The sequence below is a fragment of the Lynx rufus genome, unplaced genomic scaffold (genome assembly GCF_022079265.1).
Source record: "Lynx rufus isolate CCGP_SWC_20201006 ecotype Redwood Valley unplaced genomic scaffold, mLynRuf1.p SCAF_25, whole genome shotgun sequence".
NCBI classification, from domain to species: Eukaryota; Metazoa; Chordata; class Mammalia; order Carnivora; family Felidae; genus Lynx; species Lynx rufus.
The window spans coordinates 12,499,741-12,522,398 of record NW_025814840.1 but is presented as its reverse complement, the minus strand read 5'-3'; the positions used below and the strand labels follow the sequence as shown (position 1 = coordinate 12,522,398).

General features: G+C 39.4%; 1 protein-coding gene across 4 annotated transcripts in view; it reads right to left on the bottom strand.

Annotated features, from left to right (window-relative positions):
• Positions 1-22,658, bottom strand: part of ERO1B (endoplasmic reticulum oxidoreductase 1 beta) — an 83,786-nt gene that overhangs the window by 16,578 nt on the left and 44,550 nt on the right. For 3 of the 4 annotated variants that reach the window (XM_047088567.1, XM_047088568.1, XM_047088565.1), the window contains 8 exons: positions 22,539-22,565; positions 18,639-18,731; positions 18,265-18,511; positions 16,898-16,967; positions 14,597-14,683; positions 13,539-13,672; positions 7,686-7,742; positions 838-5,094 (listed from right to left, as the gene is read on the bottom strand). In XM_047088567.1, coding sequence (XP_046944523.1) covers positions 4,923-5,094; positions 7,686-7,742; positions 13,539-13,672; positions 14,597-14,683; positions 16,898-16,967; positions 18,265-18,511; positions 18,639-18,731; positions 22,539-22,565 — 887 coding nt within the window. In that variant the 3' untranslated portion in view covers positions 838-4,922. Of the gene's footprint in view, positions 1-837; positions 5,095-7,685; positions 7,743-13,538; positions 13,673-14,596; positions 14,684-16,897; positions 16,968-18,264; positions 18,512-18,638; positions 18,732-22,538; positions 22,566-22,658 lie in introns of those variants that run through there. The other variant, XM_047088566.1, reaches the window with a different exon arrangement.

Here is a 22,658-nt window from a genome sequence, read left to right as displayed (position 1 = left end):
CAAGTATTGTAAACACATCTAGAATGTAAAAAATAGGATTGTATCAAACTCTCTCTCCTAGTAAATGACCACATGTACCCTGTGAAATGTTACAGGTATGGTATGAAAAGGGAAATGAAAATTTCCTTTAGTTTCCTAAGTGTGGTGAAATAGGTACACTAACAAAGCTACTACTGCTTACGTGAAATATTAAAGGCTAAGACAAGACAAGGAGTGGGGATTACTGGTTGTAAAATATCCGAATGTCCTCCTGTCTTAAGGCAACATGATGAAATTTAAACCCTGGTCGTTTAAAAGTTAAAAATGGGGAAGAGGCAGAGTTGCTGAAAATTGTGGACTAAGTCTGATTCTGCGCTAAAAGGCTGGGTATTTCTGTGCACCTGCTGGAGATCTTGCAGAATGGGTGTGCACCCCTGCAGGTAACGGTCTACAGGTGCCGGCTGGGTCGTGTGGATACCTTTCATTGGCTCTTTTTCTCTTTCTACAATTAACCTGTTTAATTGAGCCAGTGATTGTGATACACGGAGCTGGGACCGTAAGAAGTTTTGACGGTTGCACTCTACACATCAATCGTATTTAGTTATGCCAGTTCTCTCTTGAATGTATCAGGCACGTTGTTAAAACTGGGCTTGTTTAGCTGTGTAAATCAGGGACACCTGCAAGTGCGTCCCCAGATACCCTCTTTTACCAAAATCCAACAGAACTGCTCTTTGTTGGCCTTGAACACTTAATTCCTATTAAGAGGAAAGGAGTAAGCATTAGTAAATCCTAGAGCATGAAAAGTGCTTGGAGGAAAAGGTTCTCATTTATATTTACTCATAGTAGATATTACTAGAATATTGCTTTTATTTTTTTAGAACATTGCTTTTATTTTTTTAATAAAGGTAAATTTACATTAGAATTAGATGGGTGTAAGTATTTGAACCTTTTTTGAAGGTTTCCAACTGAAGAAACTTTGTTTAAAAAATACCTTTTCACTTTAGAGGATGTATAATAAAACCTAGACAAGTGTCAGGTCCATCAAAGACCTATCTCCTAGGCCTTTCCATTTTTTTGTCCCAGGTTAGTGAGAATTTCAGTGATTAAAAAAGTTTCTAACTATGCATAATGCTATTTTAAGGCTTCTCATGGTCCAGAGAGAGGAGCTGTTGGAAAGGATCAGGCTAAAATAATGGAATTCTCATCAGAAACCGTAAAGTGATTCAAGTGAGGAAACATTTAAGGCACGAAGGGAGTGGAATCCCGTCAGTGTCTAGAGAGTGCTTATTATGTGCTAGACGCTGGGATTATTGGGCGTTTGCCAGTCTGTGGGTCCAGGGTGTAAACTCAGCAGCATCCTTCCGTTAACTCTCCTCTCGGCCCTTAGTAGGGATATATGCAAAGGCCTTGTGCCAGTGGGTCAGAATACCTGGAAGTAGCTAAAGATGTCCCCGTACCCCCAACCTAGATATCACTGTGGATTCCCTGTGCCGGTCGCGCAGCTCCTCGGGGCCTGGGCCTTCACGGCGGGTCCCTCCGTGTGGAGTTCTGAGGTGGACCGCCCCGATCATCAAGTAGGGGCTCCAAGTCCTCGGGTCCAAGTCACCAGCTCCTGATGGAATCCACCTGGTTCCTCCAAAGCTGGATTTTCATCTTTTCTCTGACCTGTGGCTGAAACCTCTCCTCTCTCTGCCCAGAAGCTGATGATACTTCATGCCAGCATAGCCTCCAACTCTGTCTTCCCTTTTGCAACGTTAAGGCTCAGAACATTAAGCCTCTTTATCTCCAGAACAGGTTTTCTGCCTCTGAACTTCAGCGTGGCCAGAACTGGAGATCAGATGCCTGCTTCCTCAAGCTAGATTTGTGACTTCCCTCTAAATCCCTCCCTTTCTCTGAACCTCAGTTTCCCACGAATCTTGCTAACCGACAACAGCCCCTCCGGTCCCTTGGCGGTCCCCACATGGTGCTCCTTGAATTCGGGCATTAATTGAGATATAAAACGGTATGTTTAGGAAGAACAAATGTTTTGTCAGAGCCATTCAGTTTGTGTTACTGAGTACCCGTGGTCTGCCGTCCCCTTACTGAAGTTTGCAGACCTGACACCTACGCAGTGGAGAACACTTTCCCATTCGGAGGCATATTCTGTGAAGGAAATCCGTATGGAAAGTTAAATAATCTATCCGAGTGCTTCCTGAAGAAGGTGGACTCTGCTGTGAGCGAGGGGTGTTACGGTGTGATTTTAATCCATCTGTGACAACTTGATGGCATCGTCAGAGAGACACGAAGATGTGTTCACACTGAGGGCATCTTCTCTGCTAGACAGGTTTCTATGTTAGCTATTCCTGGGTGTGTCCTCGCTAGAAGCTAGGGCTAGCCTAGTTAGGTTACAGAATTCATAAGCTACATGATGGCTGGGGTATTTGTGTTTTGTTCACTGTCCCGACATCCACAACCACAACAGTGAATGAACAGTCCAATCCTGTTCTTGTGGTAGACGGGTGTCTTTTTTAAGGGTAACTTCTTTGATTTGCACTTGTATCTGCTAGGTATTGATTTGACAAGTATAATATTCCTATAACGGCCTATCCCTGTTTTTTTAGGAGTCTGACAGATGTGTAGCTTTTGGGTAAAGAATTCATAATGGAATAAAAAGGGAAATAAGGATTTTACATAAAGATAGCCTCTTAGGAATCATTTGAGAACTCCATCTTAAAACAGGAGCATGGAGATGAAAATAGGTCTACACAGGCACCGCATGCCCAGTCGTGGCCCTCACCTGTCTGGGCACTGGCAGGTGAAACACTGAAATAATGAACACAACAGGCAGTAAAAAGTAGATTCTTATCCGGTAAAGAATAAAAAGAGTAGGGACACATTAGGTGGTTAAAAGGGCAACTCCCCAGAGAAAACACTGAATAGGGCCAAGTTCTAGCATGGTCTGTATGTTCAAGAATGTTTTTAAAACTCATATGGAATAAACAAGCAAAGCTAAAGAAAACTTTTTAAAAAAAAGGGAGGTTGGGGAGAAGAGGGGACCACCACACCAGATATTTAAACACAGACCCCGAGTAATTAAAATAACTGTGGTACTGGTACCTGAGTCAACAGACCGATGCAGCGGAGAACCCAGATACAGACCTAGATGCATGTAGGGTGTTAGATACAATAAATGTAGCATCTCAGACTGGTGAGGACAAGAAGAACTGTCCAGTAATGACACTGGAACAACTGAGTAATCAGGCAGGAAGAAATTGGGTCGAATCCATAACTTACGCCCCATGCCAGGACACACTCCAAAGGAATCAAATTCCGATCTAAAAACAGCCATGAAAGTTCTAAAAGAAAAGGTAGGTGAATCACTGCTCTGAAAGTAAGAAGGTATTCCTAACTCTGACTCAAAGTCCAGAAACCACTGAGAAACTGATAAATTAGACTGCATTAAGAAAAATTGCATGGCAAAGCTATCCTAAATAAGCCAAGTCACAAGACAGACACCAAATAGAAAAAAAATACAAAGGATTAATATCTGTAACAAAGCACTCACAGAAACAGAAGATCAACAGTGTAGTACAAAAATGGGTAAAAGATATGAACACAAAAGACACGTACAAACACCATGGATTTTCAACGTGTTAAAAGGAGTCAGTCTCGCTGGTAATAGAAAAATCAAAACTAAAACACACTGATACACAATTTTGTATCTATCAGGACAGCAAACAGCAAACCCACATCCACGTAGGTAAGGTGGCGGGTAAGCACGTAGATCCGTCAATTCGGTGAAACCGCCTCCGTGGAGGGAAACAGTCTATCTTTCAAAATTATAAATGGATATGGCCTGTGACCCAACAATTCCATTTTGCGGAATTTATTCTACAAGTACATATTTACATATGTGTGGAATGACACATGCCCACTAGTAGGGCGTTGGTTCATTAAATGACTGTCCATTCACACTACGGAATATCGAGCAGTTAGTAAAAAAAAAAAAAAAGTTTATTTAATGAGTGAAGTAACTAGTGAGATGGGAAGACTACCAAGAAAAATTAAGTGAGTAAAAGCAGATGGTATGTATAGGATGCTACTCCTGGGTAAAAATGAGAGGCAAAATGAAGACTTTACATTTGTATTTGCTTGTGTAAAGCCCAAGTAGAGTGTGGATGGAAACCTAAGAAACCAAGGGCAGAGGCTGGGGTGAGGGGTGAAGGGTGGGGCAGGTCCGCAGTATGGGAGGTTGGCCAAGGACAGACAGAAGACATTCCACTGTGTGGCCTTTCCTATTTTTTGGTTTTTCAACCATGCGAATGTATTACTTATCTGGAAAATTAAATAAAGAATATTTGAAAAGCCTTGTGACTCAAAACAAGTCAAAAAATACTCAAAGTCCCCAATTTTTCGTTGAGTATTATAAGCCAACTTCTGTGATAACACAGATACACTACATTCCGAGCACAGGACATAGAGTCAGACTTGCTGGTTTTAAACTTTAGTCCCACAACCTGCAATTTGTGACTACGGACAAGTTAGTCATCCACTCTTCTCCGTTCTCTCCTAAAACGGATTAGTCACCGGACCTACCTACTGGTGCTGCCGCAGGGACCAGGAGCCCGAGGAAACCCTGCACGCTGGAGGCCGGTGGCTGCCATTCCGAGAAACCAGCTCTGACTGCTTCCGTCCTCTCTCACTTCTCCACTAACTATAATCAAATCCTCAGCTCATAACAGGAAACATTTCAAAGGCGGGGCGGGGATGGAGGTGGGGGGGGGAGGGAACAAGAAAAGAAAGATCGCAGAAACATTTACTTTAATTCACATTTTCTACAGTCTGGTGGGTACCACGATGGATTATTAGAACGGTGTTCAAAATCAAAGCTGCACCCGTTCAGATCTGAAGCTAGAACGCACACCCACCTGCGGGCATGTCTGCGTCTGTGACGTTTCACCAAATCATTTCCGCGATCCCACGGAAGCAGTCTGTGTGCTGTGGTGGACAGCCAGGGGTTCTGCGGGCCCTTCAGGCTGCCAACTGCCGAGCGCTGGACTGTCGGCTGCCCCCCAACTTCCAGCTGAAGGTGATGCTGACGTAGATGGAAACAGCTGCCCTTTCTTACAGTGGCACCTAGGTCAAGTCCAAAAATATGGCAGTGTTTCGTATACACACGGAGCTGACAAGTATTGAGTAATTCACAACGTTATCGTGTCAGCATGTTTGACTTAAATTTCAAAAACTGAAAACTTAGTATTCTGTCTGATCCTCTTGATAATCTAAGAATCAACACAGGAGAAGCATTCAAATTTTATCAGTTTTAATATATAATATTTCTAACTTACATAGATGCCACTTAAGGGAAAAAAAAATAAACCCATGCTGTTGAAGGAAGGAATTATTTTCCTTTTCTTCATTTTCATTACTTCATCAGCCGGTACAATCATTTCTGTCAGTTATAGTATCAAGTGCTGGATTTTTAAATCAGGTGATGAGAGGAACACAAAACGCGGGAGGAGATACCAGCCACGTGTTTTCACGACACACTCAGTGCTCTAGTGTCCCTGCACAAGGGGGTCTGTGACTTAGAAAAACACATTATATCACAAAGATCATACAGTATCACTAGGCGCACAAAACAGAGGTTCCTACACGTACATTTAGGAGATACACACATACGTGAAAATGTAGGCTGCCCCACCCCCAATCCAATTTGCGGTAAAATAAAGTTACATAAATTTCAGCTTAAGAATACTTCACTTGTTTATTTTCTTGGTAGTGAAAACATCCATTAAAACCCTGAAAAGAACTGAATCCTAACCTTTTAATTTCCTAGGACTCACTCTAATATACAATTTTTCCTAAGCTTCAAGCAAATCACATAAAGAAAAAAAGCAATAAATGGAAATGACCAAGGATTTTCTCCAGTCAACAGAATTTAAATAACAGTTTTATCTTTAACGGAGGGAACAGTAAAGTAACACTACCAAACGATTTTTTAAACTTACAGTAATAGACAAAGTGCAAAACTTTCACATTTTCTTAAACTCTGAATGAACACTAAGAATAATTCTTACTAATTTACCAACAAGATTACTTACTCACTTTTTACCTTAAGGTCCCCCTCTCCCACCGCACAATACTTACATTCCTAAGAATGAAAAGAAAAAGTAGAGAAGGCTCTCCAGTCAAGCCGGTCTGTTTTATTCGACTTAACAAACAAACAAGTCACCACCATCAACAACAAAAAACCCTTGGGTCTATAAAGGTTAGAAATTGGGTAAGAAAATAATTAACTAGTGAGACCTTACTCCCCTTCAGCCATATCCCTCCAAGGGATGACCGAGTATTTTTAAAAGAGGGGTGAGCCAACGAAGCACAATTTAAAACACTCCACTAAATCATCAATGAACACATTTCAGACTCTGGCAGGTGAGATGTGGGTTTAAGAGCACTTCATAAAAGACTGAAGGAGAAATGTCCCCGCATTACTTCTACACAGATGCCTCCTTCCAAATTAATCTATCTCTAACAGCTTTAAAAAGAGTATTTTAAATATTAAGGATATCTAAACCCCAGCTTTAGAAAATAAGCTGAGGACTTGAGAGTCACTTGTTGGTACAAGTCCCACAAGGTACCATTTATATACAAGGGACTGAAAGGAAAAGAGAGGCGGGGACGGGGAGCATCACGGAGGCTTGAACTCCTCTACCTGCTCGAATGACCTACTGAAGATATTCAGGTCGACAGGGGATTGCATAGATTGTATTCTAAAATAAAAATAAAAATAAAATTCCTTTAAAAATGCTTAATTTAAAAGAGTAAATTTTGTGTATATAATGTTTGAAGGTGGCGTTACAGATCCATATAATCCCATTCACATTTTATCAAGGCAAAACTTAAATATTTACGCAATTTTTTTGTTTTCTCAAAGTGAACAAAAATTCTGTAATTCGAGTACGGACAGAGAAATACAGAGTCAAAGGAAATGGGTATATAGGATAGGCTCTCAGTGAAGACCTGCCCACGACACACTTGGGGGGTCTGGCCGGGCAGCCAGCACAGGGGATGGTGCTTTTTCACCTCTACTGAAGCAGGGCCTTTAGACCAAAACAGCCACAACAACAGCAACTAAAAATCTTACATAAACACCAGGGAAACTGAAGTTGAAGCCCTGGGGACGGGGATTCTGACGCTGAAAGTACCATTCATCACACCGACGCCTCCATGTTACAGAGGGTGACACCCGGAATGAGGCAAAGCTAATCCAAACACGTTTCAAAGATCACTGATAAATTTTTATCACGGTATCAGCTCTAAGCAACATTTGTTCTCTAGCTCTCTTTTTCCAGAACAGACTGCTAACAGTGTTATCAGGATGGTCATATAAGTTGGACAACTGGAAATCAAGGATAATAGAGTAAGAACAAAACCAGTTCTAAACAGAATAGCAGAATATTCAACAAGTGGAAACATGAAATTAAACACAGAATTAGTATAATTTACATGTTTTAAAAGCATATACTTCATTTATAAATATCTCTAATTGACAATCTATTAAGAATCATAAATATTCAAGTGAACATTTGAATTTTCTCTTTAAGAGTTCAGAATTCTTTCTTCAAGTCTTTGAAGATTAGTCTCCTTCTGCTGAATGTCCAAGACTAACAGGCTTCACACAGTCACATTATGTCTCTAATTAGACATACAAAAGCCTTTATTACCTACTGTGTTGTAATAAGACTTTAAAATTCTGTAACTCTCTTATACTTGTAGAAAGCCTAGAAAAGAAGAAAAAAAAGAACATATTAGGACAGTTAATATGTGCACATATTTCAAATTATTGATACTGTGATATGAGCTATAATTTGAAAGCAAAATCCAAAATAAAAGAAGGTAAGTAACACTGAACAATGGAAGTTCCATTTTTAAATGAGCACGCTGTAATTAACGATTAAAGACTGACAAAACACACAGGCATGGTTCCTCAGTCTTGGCTCAGAAGGGGAAAAGGGAGCTATGTCACTTATTAACAACAGATTCTAGACTAATGATGGGAACCGTGATATGAATAACTCATTACAATAAAGAATCTCAAATCATTTACAGTTTGTCATATACATTCATGGTGCACCTTCCTCTCCAAATATTCAGTCCTTCCCTGTCGCTCCCCAAACACACTATAGGTGACCCTTGAGCACAGGTTTGAACTGCAAGGGGCCACTTACACAAAGATTTTTTTCAATAAATACAGTACTGTAAATGTATTTTCTCTTATGATTTGCTTAATAACCTTTCTCCTCTCCAGCTTACTTTATTCTAAGACTACAGTACATAATACATATAATGTATGAAATAGGTGTTAATAGACTGCTTATGCTATTTGTAAGGTTTTACTGATCAACAGTAGACTATTAATAGTTACAATTTTGGGGAATCCAAAGTTATACGTGGATTTTTTACCACATGGGGGGACTATAAGCCCCACAAGGTAAAGATGGTTATTTATCTCATGGTGAATACCTGTGCCCTATGCCCATCAATATTGAAGGTGTTCAATAAGTAATTACTGAATCAGTTAATGAATGCATGCATGCTTCTGGGTCCAGGCCCAAAAATTCTGGAATGGGAATCACAAAAAATAATATAAGCCCAGTTACCCTATGTACAATTTAGGGTTGACAGAATAAAGTCTAATGTTTTTCTTTCTAGAACATAAGATGATGTAGTATGCAGTATTAAATGTCTTTCTTTCCTCTAAGTACTTAATATGTTTTCTTATATTAAAAGCTTAGGATATGCCAGGCAATGTCCTGAGCACATCAGACACATACTCTCAGTCATCAGGAAAAAATTCTACAAGGTAGATAAAATTAACCTTGATGTCCTATTTGAGGAAAACTGAGGCTCAAATAAATCAGTAATTTTTCAGGGTCACCCAACTAATAGATGGGTTCCAACCTGTCCATCATATCCCATGACCACACAGCCTCTCAAAAAGTCCATGCTCTCTAGAGTCTCAACAATGTTTTCTTTATACTCTTCTAAGATGCTTGCAAGATGTGGATTAATAGAAAATGAATTCTTACTCTAATCCTCAGAATATTAAAGGATTCAAACAGTTTTTGATTATCAGAAAAAAGCAGTGTAATTATTAAACAAAATAAATGCGTAAAATCATGTGTGTTAAAGTACCTACTTCTAAAAACAACCTGTCAAAATACATATGAAGGTACAGCAAAGAAACCAAGGCCCAAAACTAAAGAAAAGAGAGCTGAGTAAATAGCAGGAGGGGTGTCCAGAATGAAAAAGCATGCTCGAAGTCTGATTTAGACACAGACGGCAGAGGATCAGAAAGCTCCAAGGTTACACACAAATTAACCACAGGGATTCCTTTCACCCAGAGACCACACACTGGCCAGCACAGCCAGGGGCCATCACAGCACAGTCTCTGTGGAGAGAAGTCCCAGACCTCACAACGTATTAACCAAGAGACGTGTGACACCTTCGTACATAGGAGGGCACAGGCGCACCTGTGTCTACCTGCTGCTTCTCTCTTTCAGAGGCGCGTTAGAGGATATCGTAACACCCAACGGGTATATTAATGCCGTATGCAAACCATTTGATACAAATGTAGAAACTAGCAGAAAATGGCTGTTCGTGTAGGAAAGATACTTACAGAGTATTCAAGATACAGAAACCACATTTTCCCTGGAAAATGGCCGAAATGGCTTCAGTTCAGTGGCTAGAACTGAAGACAGTGCGCATTGTATGTCCCTGCTCACCAGCATCACGTGACAGAGCAATGTGGTGCTGGGTGCCCTGAGATAAAACTGTATTAAATAAGCTGTTGGACAGAGAAAACTACGAATTCACTTATGTAAAGCTAATGCACAACCTCCCCGAGGTGTAACACAATAATTTTTATGTGTTAGTATGTGTTAGTGTAGCCAGTCATTTACTATTTAAATGGACTGAGGGGCACCTGGGTGGCTCAGTTGGTTAAGTGTCCGACTTCAGCTTAGGTCGTGATCCTACGGTTTGTGGGTTTGAGCCCCGCATTGGGCTCTGTGCTGCCAGTGTGGAGCCTAGAGCCTGCTTCGGATCCTCTGTCCTTCCCTCTCTTTGCCCCCACCCCCACTCTTGCATGCTCTCTCTCAAAAACAAACAAAAAACAAACAAACACAAAAAACAAAAACACCCAAACATTAAAACAACAAATGGACTGGGTCGCCTGGGTGGCGCAGTCGGTTAAGCGTCCGACTTCAGCCAGGTCACGATCTCGTGGTCCGGGAGTTCGAGCCCCGCGTCAGGCTCTGGGCTGATGGCTCAGAGCCTGGAGCCTGTTTCCGATTCTGTGTCTCCCTCTCTCTCTGCCCCTCCCCCGTTCATGCTCTGTCTCTCTCTGTCCCAAAAATAAATAAACGTTGAAAAAAAAATTTTTTTTAAATAAAAAACAAATGGACTGATAATCAGGTAAAAGATATAATGAACAAATCCCGTAACAATTAGTAACAAAAACTGTTACATTCTTTAAGGAAAAAGTAAATGTATAGGATTCATATGAATTAAAAAAATAAAGCTCAACTAAGATTAAGAGGAGAGTGGGGCTAAGTTAATTGCAGTGTGTCCTTATAACAGAATATTGGCACATATTTAAAAGAGAGAGACAAGCCAAGAAACAGACTCTTAACTATAAGAGAACAAACTGATGGTCACTAGAGGGGAGGGGGATAGAGGGATGGGTTAAGCAGGGATGGGAATTAAGGAATGCACTTGTCGTGATGAGCACATGATGTATGGAAGTGTGGAGTCACTATATTGTACAGCTGAAATTAATATAACACTGTGTGTCAACTATACTGGAACTGAAAAACCTCATAAAAAATAAAACAATGCTTATGTATTTGGAAGTTGCTAAGAAAGTAAACTTTAAAGCTTGTCACAAGAACAAGATTTCTGTAACTGTCGTGATGGATGTTAACTAGTCTTACTGTAGTAAAAATCCCACAATACATACAAACAGCAAATCATTATGTCGTGCACCTAAAACTAATATAATATTTTCTTCTCAAAAATAAAAAGAATAATCCTTATTAAAAAATGTAATCGTATCAGGAAATGATTGTAATACAATGCCAAATAGAACAGGAAAATACACAAAAAGTATGCTTTCAGCACTATGAACAACAGCCAAGTTATAGAAAGAGCCAAAATGTCCATCAGCTGACAAATGGATAAAGAAGAGGTGGTTTATATACACAATGGAATACTACTCAGTGATGAAAAAGAATGAAATCTTCCCATCTGTAACAAAGTGGATGGCACTGGAGGGTATTATTGCTGAGTGAAATAAACCAGTCAGAGAAAGACAAATAACACATGTTCTCACTCATATATGGGATTTGAGAAACTTAATAGGACCATGGGGAAAGGGAAGGAAAAAAAAGATAGTTACACACTGAGAGGGAGCCAAACCCTAAAAGACTCTTAAATACAGAGAACAAACTGAGGGTTGATGGGGGGCAGGGTAGAAGGGAAAATGGGGGATGGGCCTTGAGGAGGGCACTTGTTGGGAAGAGCACTGGGGTGTTGTATGTAAGTCATGAATCATGGGAATCTACCCCCAAAACCAAGAGCACACTGCACACTCTGTATGTTAGCTAACCTGACGACAAATTATACGTATAAAAAAAAGTATGTTTCAATTCTGTTAACACATACACACATATATGCGTGCACACACAAATATTTTACTTAGAAGTAGGGGGAAAATACACATGAAAAATACAACAAATGCTGAAATAGTCCTGGGTAGTGGGAATATGAATGAGTTTTAAATTTATTTTTAAAATTATACTCTCATATGTTTTTCTAAATTTTTTATAATGACCATGAATTACTTTTATAATTGGGAGTCGGGGGGAAGAGGATTATTTTAAGAGCTTTAAAAAGCACATGAATAAACTAGTGTTTGTGTTTCGCTGGGGAAGAAAAAGGAGATTAAATTAGGCTGTATCCTTGTGTGACCATCCCAGCCTGAGTGTCACTGCCCTTAGCAGAACAGTTTCCCCACATCTGGTGAGAAACAAAGACAATTTTTTAAATACTCGAAAACAAGAGCACTGAACCTCCACTGGTTTGTAAATCCCCATCACCAGCACCCCTACCATGGAATTCAGGTAGCATCCTGTAGTTTTAGAAGCACGGTCATGTCTAATCTCAGGTCATCATCACATTAGCTCTGGGAGAAGACTTTCTATCATCCATCTGTCACAGAGAGGGGCACAAGCTGGAAGAGCGAAGTCATTTGCCTGAGCTCACACGACCAGTACACGGCAGGCCTGGGATTCTAGAACTCCAAACCGCGGACTCAGACTCCGGTTGTCTTTAAAGAACAGTAAGAGAGAACACCAGGCTCTGGATACAGAACTAGAGCCAGAAGGGTTGCCTTTATGAATATTCTCTAGGAGACTCAGAGAAATCTGAGGACGTGAACATCTGTTTTTTTCCTCAATTTAATTTGGATTTAAAATGCTTAAATTGTTTAACATCTTTTTCATTTAAGGGGCGCCTGGGTGGCTCAGTCGGTTGAGTGGCCGACTTTGGCTCAGGTCATGATCTCCCAGTTTGTGGGTTCGAGCCCCGCGTCGGGCTCTGTGCTGACAGCTCGGAGCCTGGAGCCTGCTTCGGATTCTGTGTCTCCCTCTCTCTCTGCCCCGCCCCAGCTCATGCTCTGTCTCTCTCAAAAATAAATGTTAAAAAAAAATTCAAACATCTTTTTCATTTAAATTTCATTTAAATACTTTAATTCAGTTTCTCCTGTTCCATCTTACTCATAGGCCTCATAAGTGAGTGAACTAAATTTTCCATCAGGCACTAATCACTGATGTCCTATGTCCTCTGTCATATGCCTGAAATCCCAACCTACAGAGTCATCTTTAAATACACAGGAGCAACAGGTGATATCTAAGATGGGGAAGAGCCAATTTAATTTAATGGCCCCGTTTTAACTCAAAAATGCACGTTAAGAAAACCTAAGAAATGATTTCTGCATCATGTGGTTCCCTATTTTTTAAAACAATTCTTCCTTGACTTTGGGATTCTTTTCCTTCTGCTCTGTATTCTCAGTTCACTGGTACTGCAGGCCTCTCTGGGGGAAAACTCAAATTCTGTTTGAAACCATCTGTGTGCAAACCAAAAGCGAACTCTGTGTCTGTGCTGGGAGAATGGGGTAAGAATGAACGAAGGGAAAATGCCGCCTCGGCTTTATCACCATCTCAGCCCAGCTTTCCTTTCCTTACTCCTGCTGCTGTGTGCCAACAGGCTACAGCCAGCTGAAGGGAGCATTATCAGTAGAGTATCTGCCCCACGACACTGAGAAGGCGATCGGACTTTATTCATTTTTCCTGGGACCTGCGCAGACCCCGGACGGTGTGGACAGGTAGGATGCCATAGAATTCTTTCTCTTTGTCAACCAAACAAAGCAAATGACGTTAGCAGAGAAGATGATCTCTTTGTGGTCCTGCTGAAGCCAGCAAAACCCAAGAAGCCTTCACTGTGAAAACCGTTCTTACCTCCCGAAAGCATTTAAAAGAGCAACTATTTCCTGTCGGGTGAGTTGGAAGCCTTTAGATGGGCTGTTCTCTGGGAGCTTTTGGATTTCTTTTTCAGAGAATAGGATCTTCAGGGCAGTTCCTAAACCCTGAGTCTAAAGAAAATAGTGATACATGTTAACAATTAAATTCCTGTAGTAATAATTACTATAAAGGTTAAAAGGAATACGCAGTCACTGTGATGAGAGTCAAGAAATTCATATGAACTGAACTTTTCACCAAAATGTTAAACTGCAAATTACAGTTTCTACTTCCTCACACGTTACGCATATGATAAATGTATCTAAACTATTAAGGAACCTGAATAACTTAACACTTGTTGGACATAAATTACTAAAATGCTTTAACCTAGAAAATATCCCATTAGAATAACAGTGTTCACTATGTAACCCTGAAAGCAATCTTTATGGCCCCTAGCAATTCAAAACGTAGAAGCTATTAGTGAAAACCACACTTCAAAATTTATCAATTATTAGAACTAGAGAAAAAATTTTGTCTCTTGATCTTTCCAGGACTTCTTGTCATACTTGTAAATAAATAAGATAAAGTATCAAACAATCCTTTCACACTGAATAGACACAGAAATGGGCCTGCTTGGCAGAACTTCTCTTTTATGTGGGTTCAAGCCCCCCATCAGGCTCTGTGCTGACAGCTCAGAGCCTGGAGCCTGCTTCAGGTTCCGTGTGTGTCTCTCCCTCTCTGCCCCAACCCCGCTCACACTCTGTCTCTCTCTCAAAAATAAACATTAAAAAAAAAAAAGAAGAAAAAATGAATCTGAGATTGTACCAATAGAAACAAATACAATAAAACCAAAATCATTAACACAAACAGGAGAGATATTCTTACACATATAACACAGATTTAATATATTCATCTTTTTCATTGAAGAAGCAGGAAATCCACACTTTAGATCCTCTAATTTCAGTGAATAATGAGGGCACTGTACTAAAAACCTGCAACTTCCCGGGAGGAAAATTTAAGGTTAGAAATAGTTTTAAAACAGAAGACAAAATACAAACCTGCAATTTCCCCCATAATCTGCATTTGTCACATCCAACGCAGTCCATTATTCGGGAGATGTTCTTGAAGTGTAAGCGGAACTCCTCCTAACATGCAGGACATATTTTTTATGCTCATTAGAGGTTTAAAATTAAACTGCATTGGTCTGAATTGTAAGAAATAAAAGTTCTGAAGCTTATTAATGAAGGAGTTTCTCAACAGCGAAGAAGAAAAATATTTGCATTTGTATGACATAACATGGTACATAAAACGGACCATAGAAATTTATACAAGTCATTCTATGTATTAACACAAATGTTTTATTGAGGTGCTACTCTCTACAAAGTAACACTATGGGAGAAACGAACGTAAATGATAGGTGGGTTTTACTCTGAAGGAACTTCACTGCTGCCTCCATTTGATATCTGCATAGAACAAGGGGTAAATACCTCTCTATTACGTTTGGCTTATTTTTCACATATTGCTTGTGTGAGGCCACATCAGAAAGCCGGCCTTAGACCAACGATCAATTTTCATCCTTCCCCTTAGAACCACACACTGTAATGGGTGCTCCATCAGCCCCGGTGATCACAGGGCTGTGCGATCCCCACATTTGCTAGACAGCCTCTGCAGGGACGGCTGCCTACTGGACCTTGTATTGTGCTGTAATTGTTTCCTACACAGGAGAGAATCTAAATCATGGTTTCTAGGACTCTAAGATCAGTCTCCTCTGAGGCTAACACTAGTCAAGAGAGTTTCCTCATCTTTTGCATTTGGCAAACACAGAAAATAAATTTCATTTCATTGTACCCAGGTAAACATTTTATTGTATGAAGCTAGAGGCAAGCAGCCTGAAAACTCTGGCCACCAGAAGCCCTGTCTGGCTGCCCAAAGGGTTCCCAAGAAGCAGTATCCCAGCCACAAGACAACAGAAAGAACACAAGTCCTCTGCTCTCCATTCTCATATAGTTTGTGTTCTCAGGAGCAGATGGAAAAGTGAACTGAAGTCCCCCTTTATACCCTTTGAAAAACAGCAAACACAATTTCCAGCAATTTCTAGTTGAAAGCTAGTTCCTTTCTCACTCCCACCTTCCTCCTCCACAGAAAGATCCAGTTATCCAAAAGTATAACATTTGTATAAATACTTAGAAAATAGACAGCAATACAAAAACATATTAATGTTACATTACATACCACAACAGCAACATGCCCCTCAAATAATCATCAAACAAAACAATCTTCCAAAACTAAAATAGAGTTGTATTTAGTATACAGGGGACTGTTACTTCACTTCCGAAGCCCCTAGAAACCCCTTCCAGAGTGAAGCATCACTCGGTGCTAATTTAGTAGTTCTTGTAGTATATCCACAACTAAGACATCTCCGAGGCAAATGTGTTTCAGCATTCAGAATTTTCCAAATTTCAGAAATACAGTACATACAGGATTTATTACGAAACATGCCACTGGAGTGTGTGGCAACACCTAGTCATCAAATACATTAATGTTTCTGTTGCAAAATGTAAGAATATTCATACAGCAGAATTTTTAAAAAACACTACGAATACTCGTGTATCAGTTCTGGTCAGGTTTTGCTAACAAATTAATTTGCACCAAACAGAAGAAAAACATGACCGTGTTGGAGCTTTCTGGATTTCAGAACTGCTTATAAAGGATTGTGGAGGTGTACTAGAAGACTATTTGCTAGTCCATTTCAACTATTTTTATGAACATTTTAAGGGTACAGTATATTCCCTAACATACTGTAAGCAAATGAAAATGAAGAGCTGCTAACATGAAGTTTGATAAGGTTCCTTAAATATAGTCTCCTTCTGATATCCTAGGTTAGCAGGTAATTTTTTTGCCTTTTAAGTCAGTCCATAAAGACAAAGACATAATAGTTCCAGAAATTGGAACATTCCAGAAGATATCCCATTAAATAAACTTTAGAAAAAATATGGTATTTATTGCCTTCAAAATCGCTAACAGTTCACGATTTTAGAATCAAAACAGGACACGCTGTGATTTTAAAGTAAGAAAACTTGCTCTCAAGATAAAGACCTTTAAAAAGACATTTACATTTACAAAGGTTCCATATTCATTGGTCAGAGTAACAAGTGAGGATTCACTGAGAGTTGGCCAGACCAGAAAGGAGAAAAGGCGAATTGAAAAGTACAGAGAAGAGGTTTTCTGTGTCATTTGTAGTAAAATCCAATCAGACCAACTTCAACAAGATAGAGAACTGGAAAGAGTTCAGATGGACAGGATTAAAACACAGCCAGTAAACTGCTCCCCACCCTAGCCCCCAAGCTCAAACTTTTTACCTTTAATGACTTGGCCCCCTTTTTGTCACCTGCAAACATGGACTTCTCATCAAAGTGCATGGGAAAAGACCTGATGAAATGACAAGACTGTAAGTTACAGACGAAAAATTCAAGTCCTATGCAGTAGAGCTCTGGCAGAATTTTCTGTCCCTTGAACAAATGCTTACACGTCATAATTTACACGTGTGTGAAGTTCAATAGCACAGGAAGGTGGCCAACAGCTCACATGTAAACTACTCAATAAAAGAGTAAAACAACATAAACATGGCTTTGTAACTTAGAAGACTAATGTTTTAAAGAAATTACATGAGGGGCGCCTGGGTGGCGCAGTCGGTTAAGCGTCCGACTTCAGCCAGGTCACGATCTCGCGGTCCGTGAGTTCGAGCCCCGTGTCAGGCTCTGGGCTGATGGCTCGGAGCCTGGAGCCTGTTTCGGATTCTGTGTCTCCCTCTCTCTCTGCCCCTCCCCCGTTCATGCTCTGTCTCTCTCTGTCCCAAAAATAAATAAAAACGTTGAAAAAAAATTAAAAAAAAAAAAGAAATTACATGATAAAAAATAATTCAAAAAATGAGTTTAAAAGCAATTTATGTGGAAAATGTGCAACACTCTTAAAAAAAGGTTTTAAAATTTAATGCATAATTTAAACACTTGCTAATCCAACTTTCCTTCATGCTCATTTTAACAACCAGTAAACTCAAATTTTACAAACTCAGCATTTTTAAAAGGGGTTCTATTCTAGAAGGTCAAGCTAACAACAGTCCCTCAGGTATCTACCTTCATGCCAACCCCCTTATAGCAGCATCTGAATTTAAACAGCAATGGGAAGAATACAAAACTGGCAGAATACATTAAAACAGCATTAAACTTTGACACCACATAAAATGTAAAGTTATGTTTGAAAATACAGGCCATTCGCAAGTGTGGACAGGCTGTTCTACTTGCTCTGCTGTCCGTCTGAGCATTTTCCTTCTCACGTGTGACCCTCCCTCTTCCTAACTGGCTTTCAGGAATCAGTTTCTGTTGTATTTCAAGCACTGCCTCATTCATATTCAGAGTGCAGAATTTCAGATTGCTGATAGTCAATTCTTACCTTGTATCTTTTTTTTTTTCAATATATGAAGTTTATCGTCAAATTGGTTTCCATACAACACCCAGTGCTCATCCCAAAAGGTGCCCTCCTCAATGCCCATCACCCACCCTCCCCTCCCTCCCACCCCCCATCAACCCTCAGTTTGTTCTCAGTTTTTAAGAGTCTCTTATGCTTTGGCTCTCTTCCACTCTAACCTCTTTTTTTTTTTCCTTCCCCTCCCCCATGGGTTTCTGTTAAGTTTCTCAGGATCCACATAAGAGTGAAACCATATTCTTACCTTGTATCTTGAAAGATATTCAGTAGAAGGGTTTTTGTGTCAGCATCTTCTTCTACGTTTCCAGTGTAAAGATCAACAATTGAGCGCTCAAAATACGGGGCGACCTTTGATAAAGCTCGAAGCTCAATTAAGTATAAAAAGTACAGATTCTTAAGCCTTCTTGGACCTTCTCCCTTAGTTTCCACAGGGTCAAAGCGGCGTTTAAATTCTTTCATATTGGGTCCCCAGCTAGGTTTACCCCACGTTTCTACAGAGAAACAGAAATACATAGAATACCTTTAATAAGTAGGCTTTTTTCCCCTCTCTAGAGAATATATATCTACCCCCAACAATTTTTACATTAATAGAAGATTTCTACATAAAAATGGGATTACCTTCCAAAAGATAATTTGCACACAGATGTAAATTGATACTAGCATGAAGTCCCGATATAAGCTTATAGAAGACTCTCTTCTCCAGACACAAACCTATTCAGAAAAAAATTGAAAAAGAAATCACATCCATTTAGATAACGGAAATACTGAATCAAGGAGATTCAGTACACAGGCTTATTTTTAAAGTTAAGGTTCAAGGAAATTAAAAATAATCAAGGAATAACAAAATGATTAGATCAAGATTCTCTTACTAGAAGATTCTGACTTCTGAATGGAGTTATGCACATGCTAACCTAATGCAGAGTAAGACAGAAAATGCTGGGCCCTGGAGGTCCAAGCAGTATGGGTGTACTTGACAAGTTCCCACGTTACTCAGAAAGCAGTGGCACAGACTTTTCATGGGTTAGGGCTAAACTGTAAGCCAATATAATTAGAAAGCCACTGCTTTGGCTTAACAACAGCTGTTTTTCCCTTTCCCTTTCCTATGGCTGTCGATTCTCCGACCCTACTTGATTGTGGAGGAAGACGAGACCGCATTCCATTTCTCTTCTTCCTCCGGATTCTTTAGTGTGTCTTACTAATCCTCCACCCTACAATCCTCTAGTTCCACTGGACTATATGGTCCACTTGGTAAGGAGGCAAAACCTGGGAAACAGTAATCCAGGAATTTCAACCAAGGAAACAAAAGTAGGTTGACTGTTTCCTCTGAGTAGAATCAGATCAGACGGAATACAGGAATATGATGGAAAATGATTTTATGTAGCCTTAAGCCACACAGGCTTTTGCTCAAACAGAGGTCAAGATAATTCCACTACCCTATCCTACCCCACCTCCATTTTTACTCTTACTACAAAAGTACTATGCATTGTGGATGTACTTAACGCCACTAAACTTAAAATAATTAAGATGGCAAAGTTTATGTTACGCATATTTAAATGGTAAATTTTGTTATGTATATTTAACCACAAAAAAAGAAAAAAATTCTAGAAAATATTCTTCATAGACGATTTTTGGAATAGATAAAAATGCAAAAACCTAGATTTTAAGAATCCACTGAATGCAGAGCATTTGGCTTTTTCCTTCTCTTACCACCCAACATTTTTTGTCATTTTTGCTTTTTGTTTTTTTTTTTTTTTTTTTTTTGTAAACTCTCCCCGTGGAGGAAAAATGAACTTCAACAGTGGGAAGGAACTAAGAAAAAACCTCACTTGTAAGCTGTGGGATTTTTTAAGTGTAAGAGTACGTATGCGGCTGGCTTTGCATTTTCCCCAAGGTGTTTTAGATCTTCAATTTACCCGATGTTCTACCCTATATGGCCGTGAAGCAAGTAGCTTTTAACAGCAAAATATAATTCTTTTGAGATCTCATTCCCTAATTTAGAATTCTTGCTAGAATATTCCCATTGTCATGGATGGAGACCAAAAAGTAGAAATTAAGTTCTTTTTTGCAGCTTCTTCCTAAAAGTATATGGCCCAGTTCGAATGCTCATGGTAGCAAGGCATATAAACCTCATGAACAAGTTTAATGAACTACTAACTTTTCCTCTAGTAAAACTTTTCATTAAATCTGTTACCAAGTAGCAAAATGATCAGATGTATAGTTCACTTTCTTTTCCTTCTAACGCACCTCTGTAAGCAGTGTTTACAGCCAGTAAAGTGTCTAAAGACCAGAGAAGGGAAAACAGGCAAAGCACGGCTTGTGAAAATTCATATGCCTAAAAATAAGAACACAGACTGGGAGGCAATTCTAATTTGCAAAGCCCTCAAAACCCTTTACTTGGAATGGGGACAGGTGAGGAGTGAGAAGGAGTAGAAATGTCTTTCCATAAACTGTGAAAATAAGGTAACTTTAAGCAAAATGGTTAATAATAGAAGATGTGCCAACTGGGTGTACCAATAAAACACACAGCACACCTTGTGGGAAATTGCTGGACAGCTCTCTCCTGCCTGCAGTCTGCTGGCAGGCATGACGAAGCCATCACAGTCATGTTAAGTAACATCTACAGAAGCTGATTTACAAAGGCAAAATTTACCGATTTCTATTTCTAAAAATACAGAGCAAATTCAACTATCCAATTTAGACAATGGTTCTCTTTCTTTTGGATTTAATTTCACCCAGATTCATTTTCAACAAGTGAATTACAGGACACGGATATGTAATTTTTTCTCTCACAAAAGGGCTAGATTTACTGTAACAGTATTATTGGATATTTGCACGTTGTTTAGTGATTTTCAAAGGCATTTTTACAGGCATCATCTACACGTACAGTGTAGGTGAATTGGATGGCCATTGTTAATCTCATGTCCCAGATGAGCGAACTAGATCTCAGAAAAGTTCAATCAGTTGCCTATATATAGGAGTGTTCTCTGAAACCAGGTATCAGTATTCAGGGACTCCCATCAGTAGGACACTAGAAAAGTGGTTAATAAAGAATACCCTAGAAAATTCAATATTGCCCGTAAATCTCATTCTCATCTTCCATTATCAATATTCAGAGTCCCTTACCACCTCTCTCAACCTAAATACTACTCTTCACAATTTGTATCTTTAGAATACAGCTAATGAAATAAAATTAAGAATTTTCTTCCACATAGGCCATTTATCAATATAACTCCTAGTAGTACTGGCACATCAATAATGTTCACCTTAATAATGGCCAACACAGGTACATACTACATTAAAAAAGAGAAATCAGGGGGCTCCTGAGTGGCTCAGCTGGTTGCGTGTCTGACTTTGGCTCAAGTCATGATCTCGTGGTTTCTGAGTTCAAGCCCCACATCGGGCTTGCTGCTGTCAGCGCAGAGCCCGCTTCTGATCTTCTGTCTCCCTCTCTCTCTGCCCCTCCCCTGCTTGCGCTCTCTATCAAAAAAAATAAACATTTAAAAATAAATAAAAATAAAAGAGAAATCATTTTCACAAGGTAACATCACCAATTAGCAAACATAAAATACTTAGTTGAACTCTGCAGAGTTCCTATACAGTTATGATTTCCTGTATCATTCAACTTGGTTATCTTTCACCGACACATTTTAACTTTTGCTTTCATAAATTAATGACAATTTGGTAAATTTTTAAAAAGCATATACCCAGTTTTTTTTTTTAATGTTTATTTATTTTTGAGACAGAGAGAGATAGAGCATAAACGGGGGAGGGTCAGAGAGAGAAGGAGACACAGAATCTGAAACAGGCTCCAGGCTCTGAGCTGTCACCACAGAGCCCGACGCGGGGCTCAAACTCACGAGCCCTGAGATCATGACCTGAGCCTAAGCTGGACGCTTAACCGACTGAGCCACCCAGGCGCCCCTCACATATCCAGTTTTTAACTGAAGTTGTTAAAATCCTAGAATGCTTCAGTTTTCCACTACTAGTATTTATATTTTCAACACCAAAAAATGTAAGAGTGCAAAGTATCTACTGGGAGCTATATTGCTTTATCCTTTAATTAAACAAGTTTAGACTATCTTAACATGTGTAAACATTGTTTAATCTTCTGAAATCAAATGTACCTTCCCTCATTTTCATATACATAACAAGTACTTCCTTCCAACAAGAAGGTCTCTACCTACAAAGCAAATTTGCAAAATGGTTACTAGGAAAGCAGTCTGGATGAGTGGTACAAACAGAATGAAAATAACACTGAGGAGCCAGTTATGAAAACCTGAGGACAGTATATGCCGTGTATATCTCCCTAATGCTGATTATTTTTGGCTGACCAATAACCTCAAATTTTTCAAATAATTATATCCTAAAATACAACAACCTACAATATGTTATTTTCTTTCAACACTGTAAAAATTAGTTGTCTAGGTAATGAATCCTGAACTTACAAAAATATATTCAATCAATCCATACATTTTTATAGGAGACTAATAAATTTAAAATGCAGATGTGTAAGTTTACCTTCTAGCCACGTGTAGAATGATTCTCCTTTAAAAAAAAAAAAGATACACACAGAATTGGGTTAAAATATTTTAAACAGTCATCTACAAATCAGAATAAATTAAGCACATAAAGTATTTC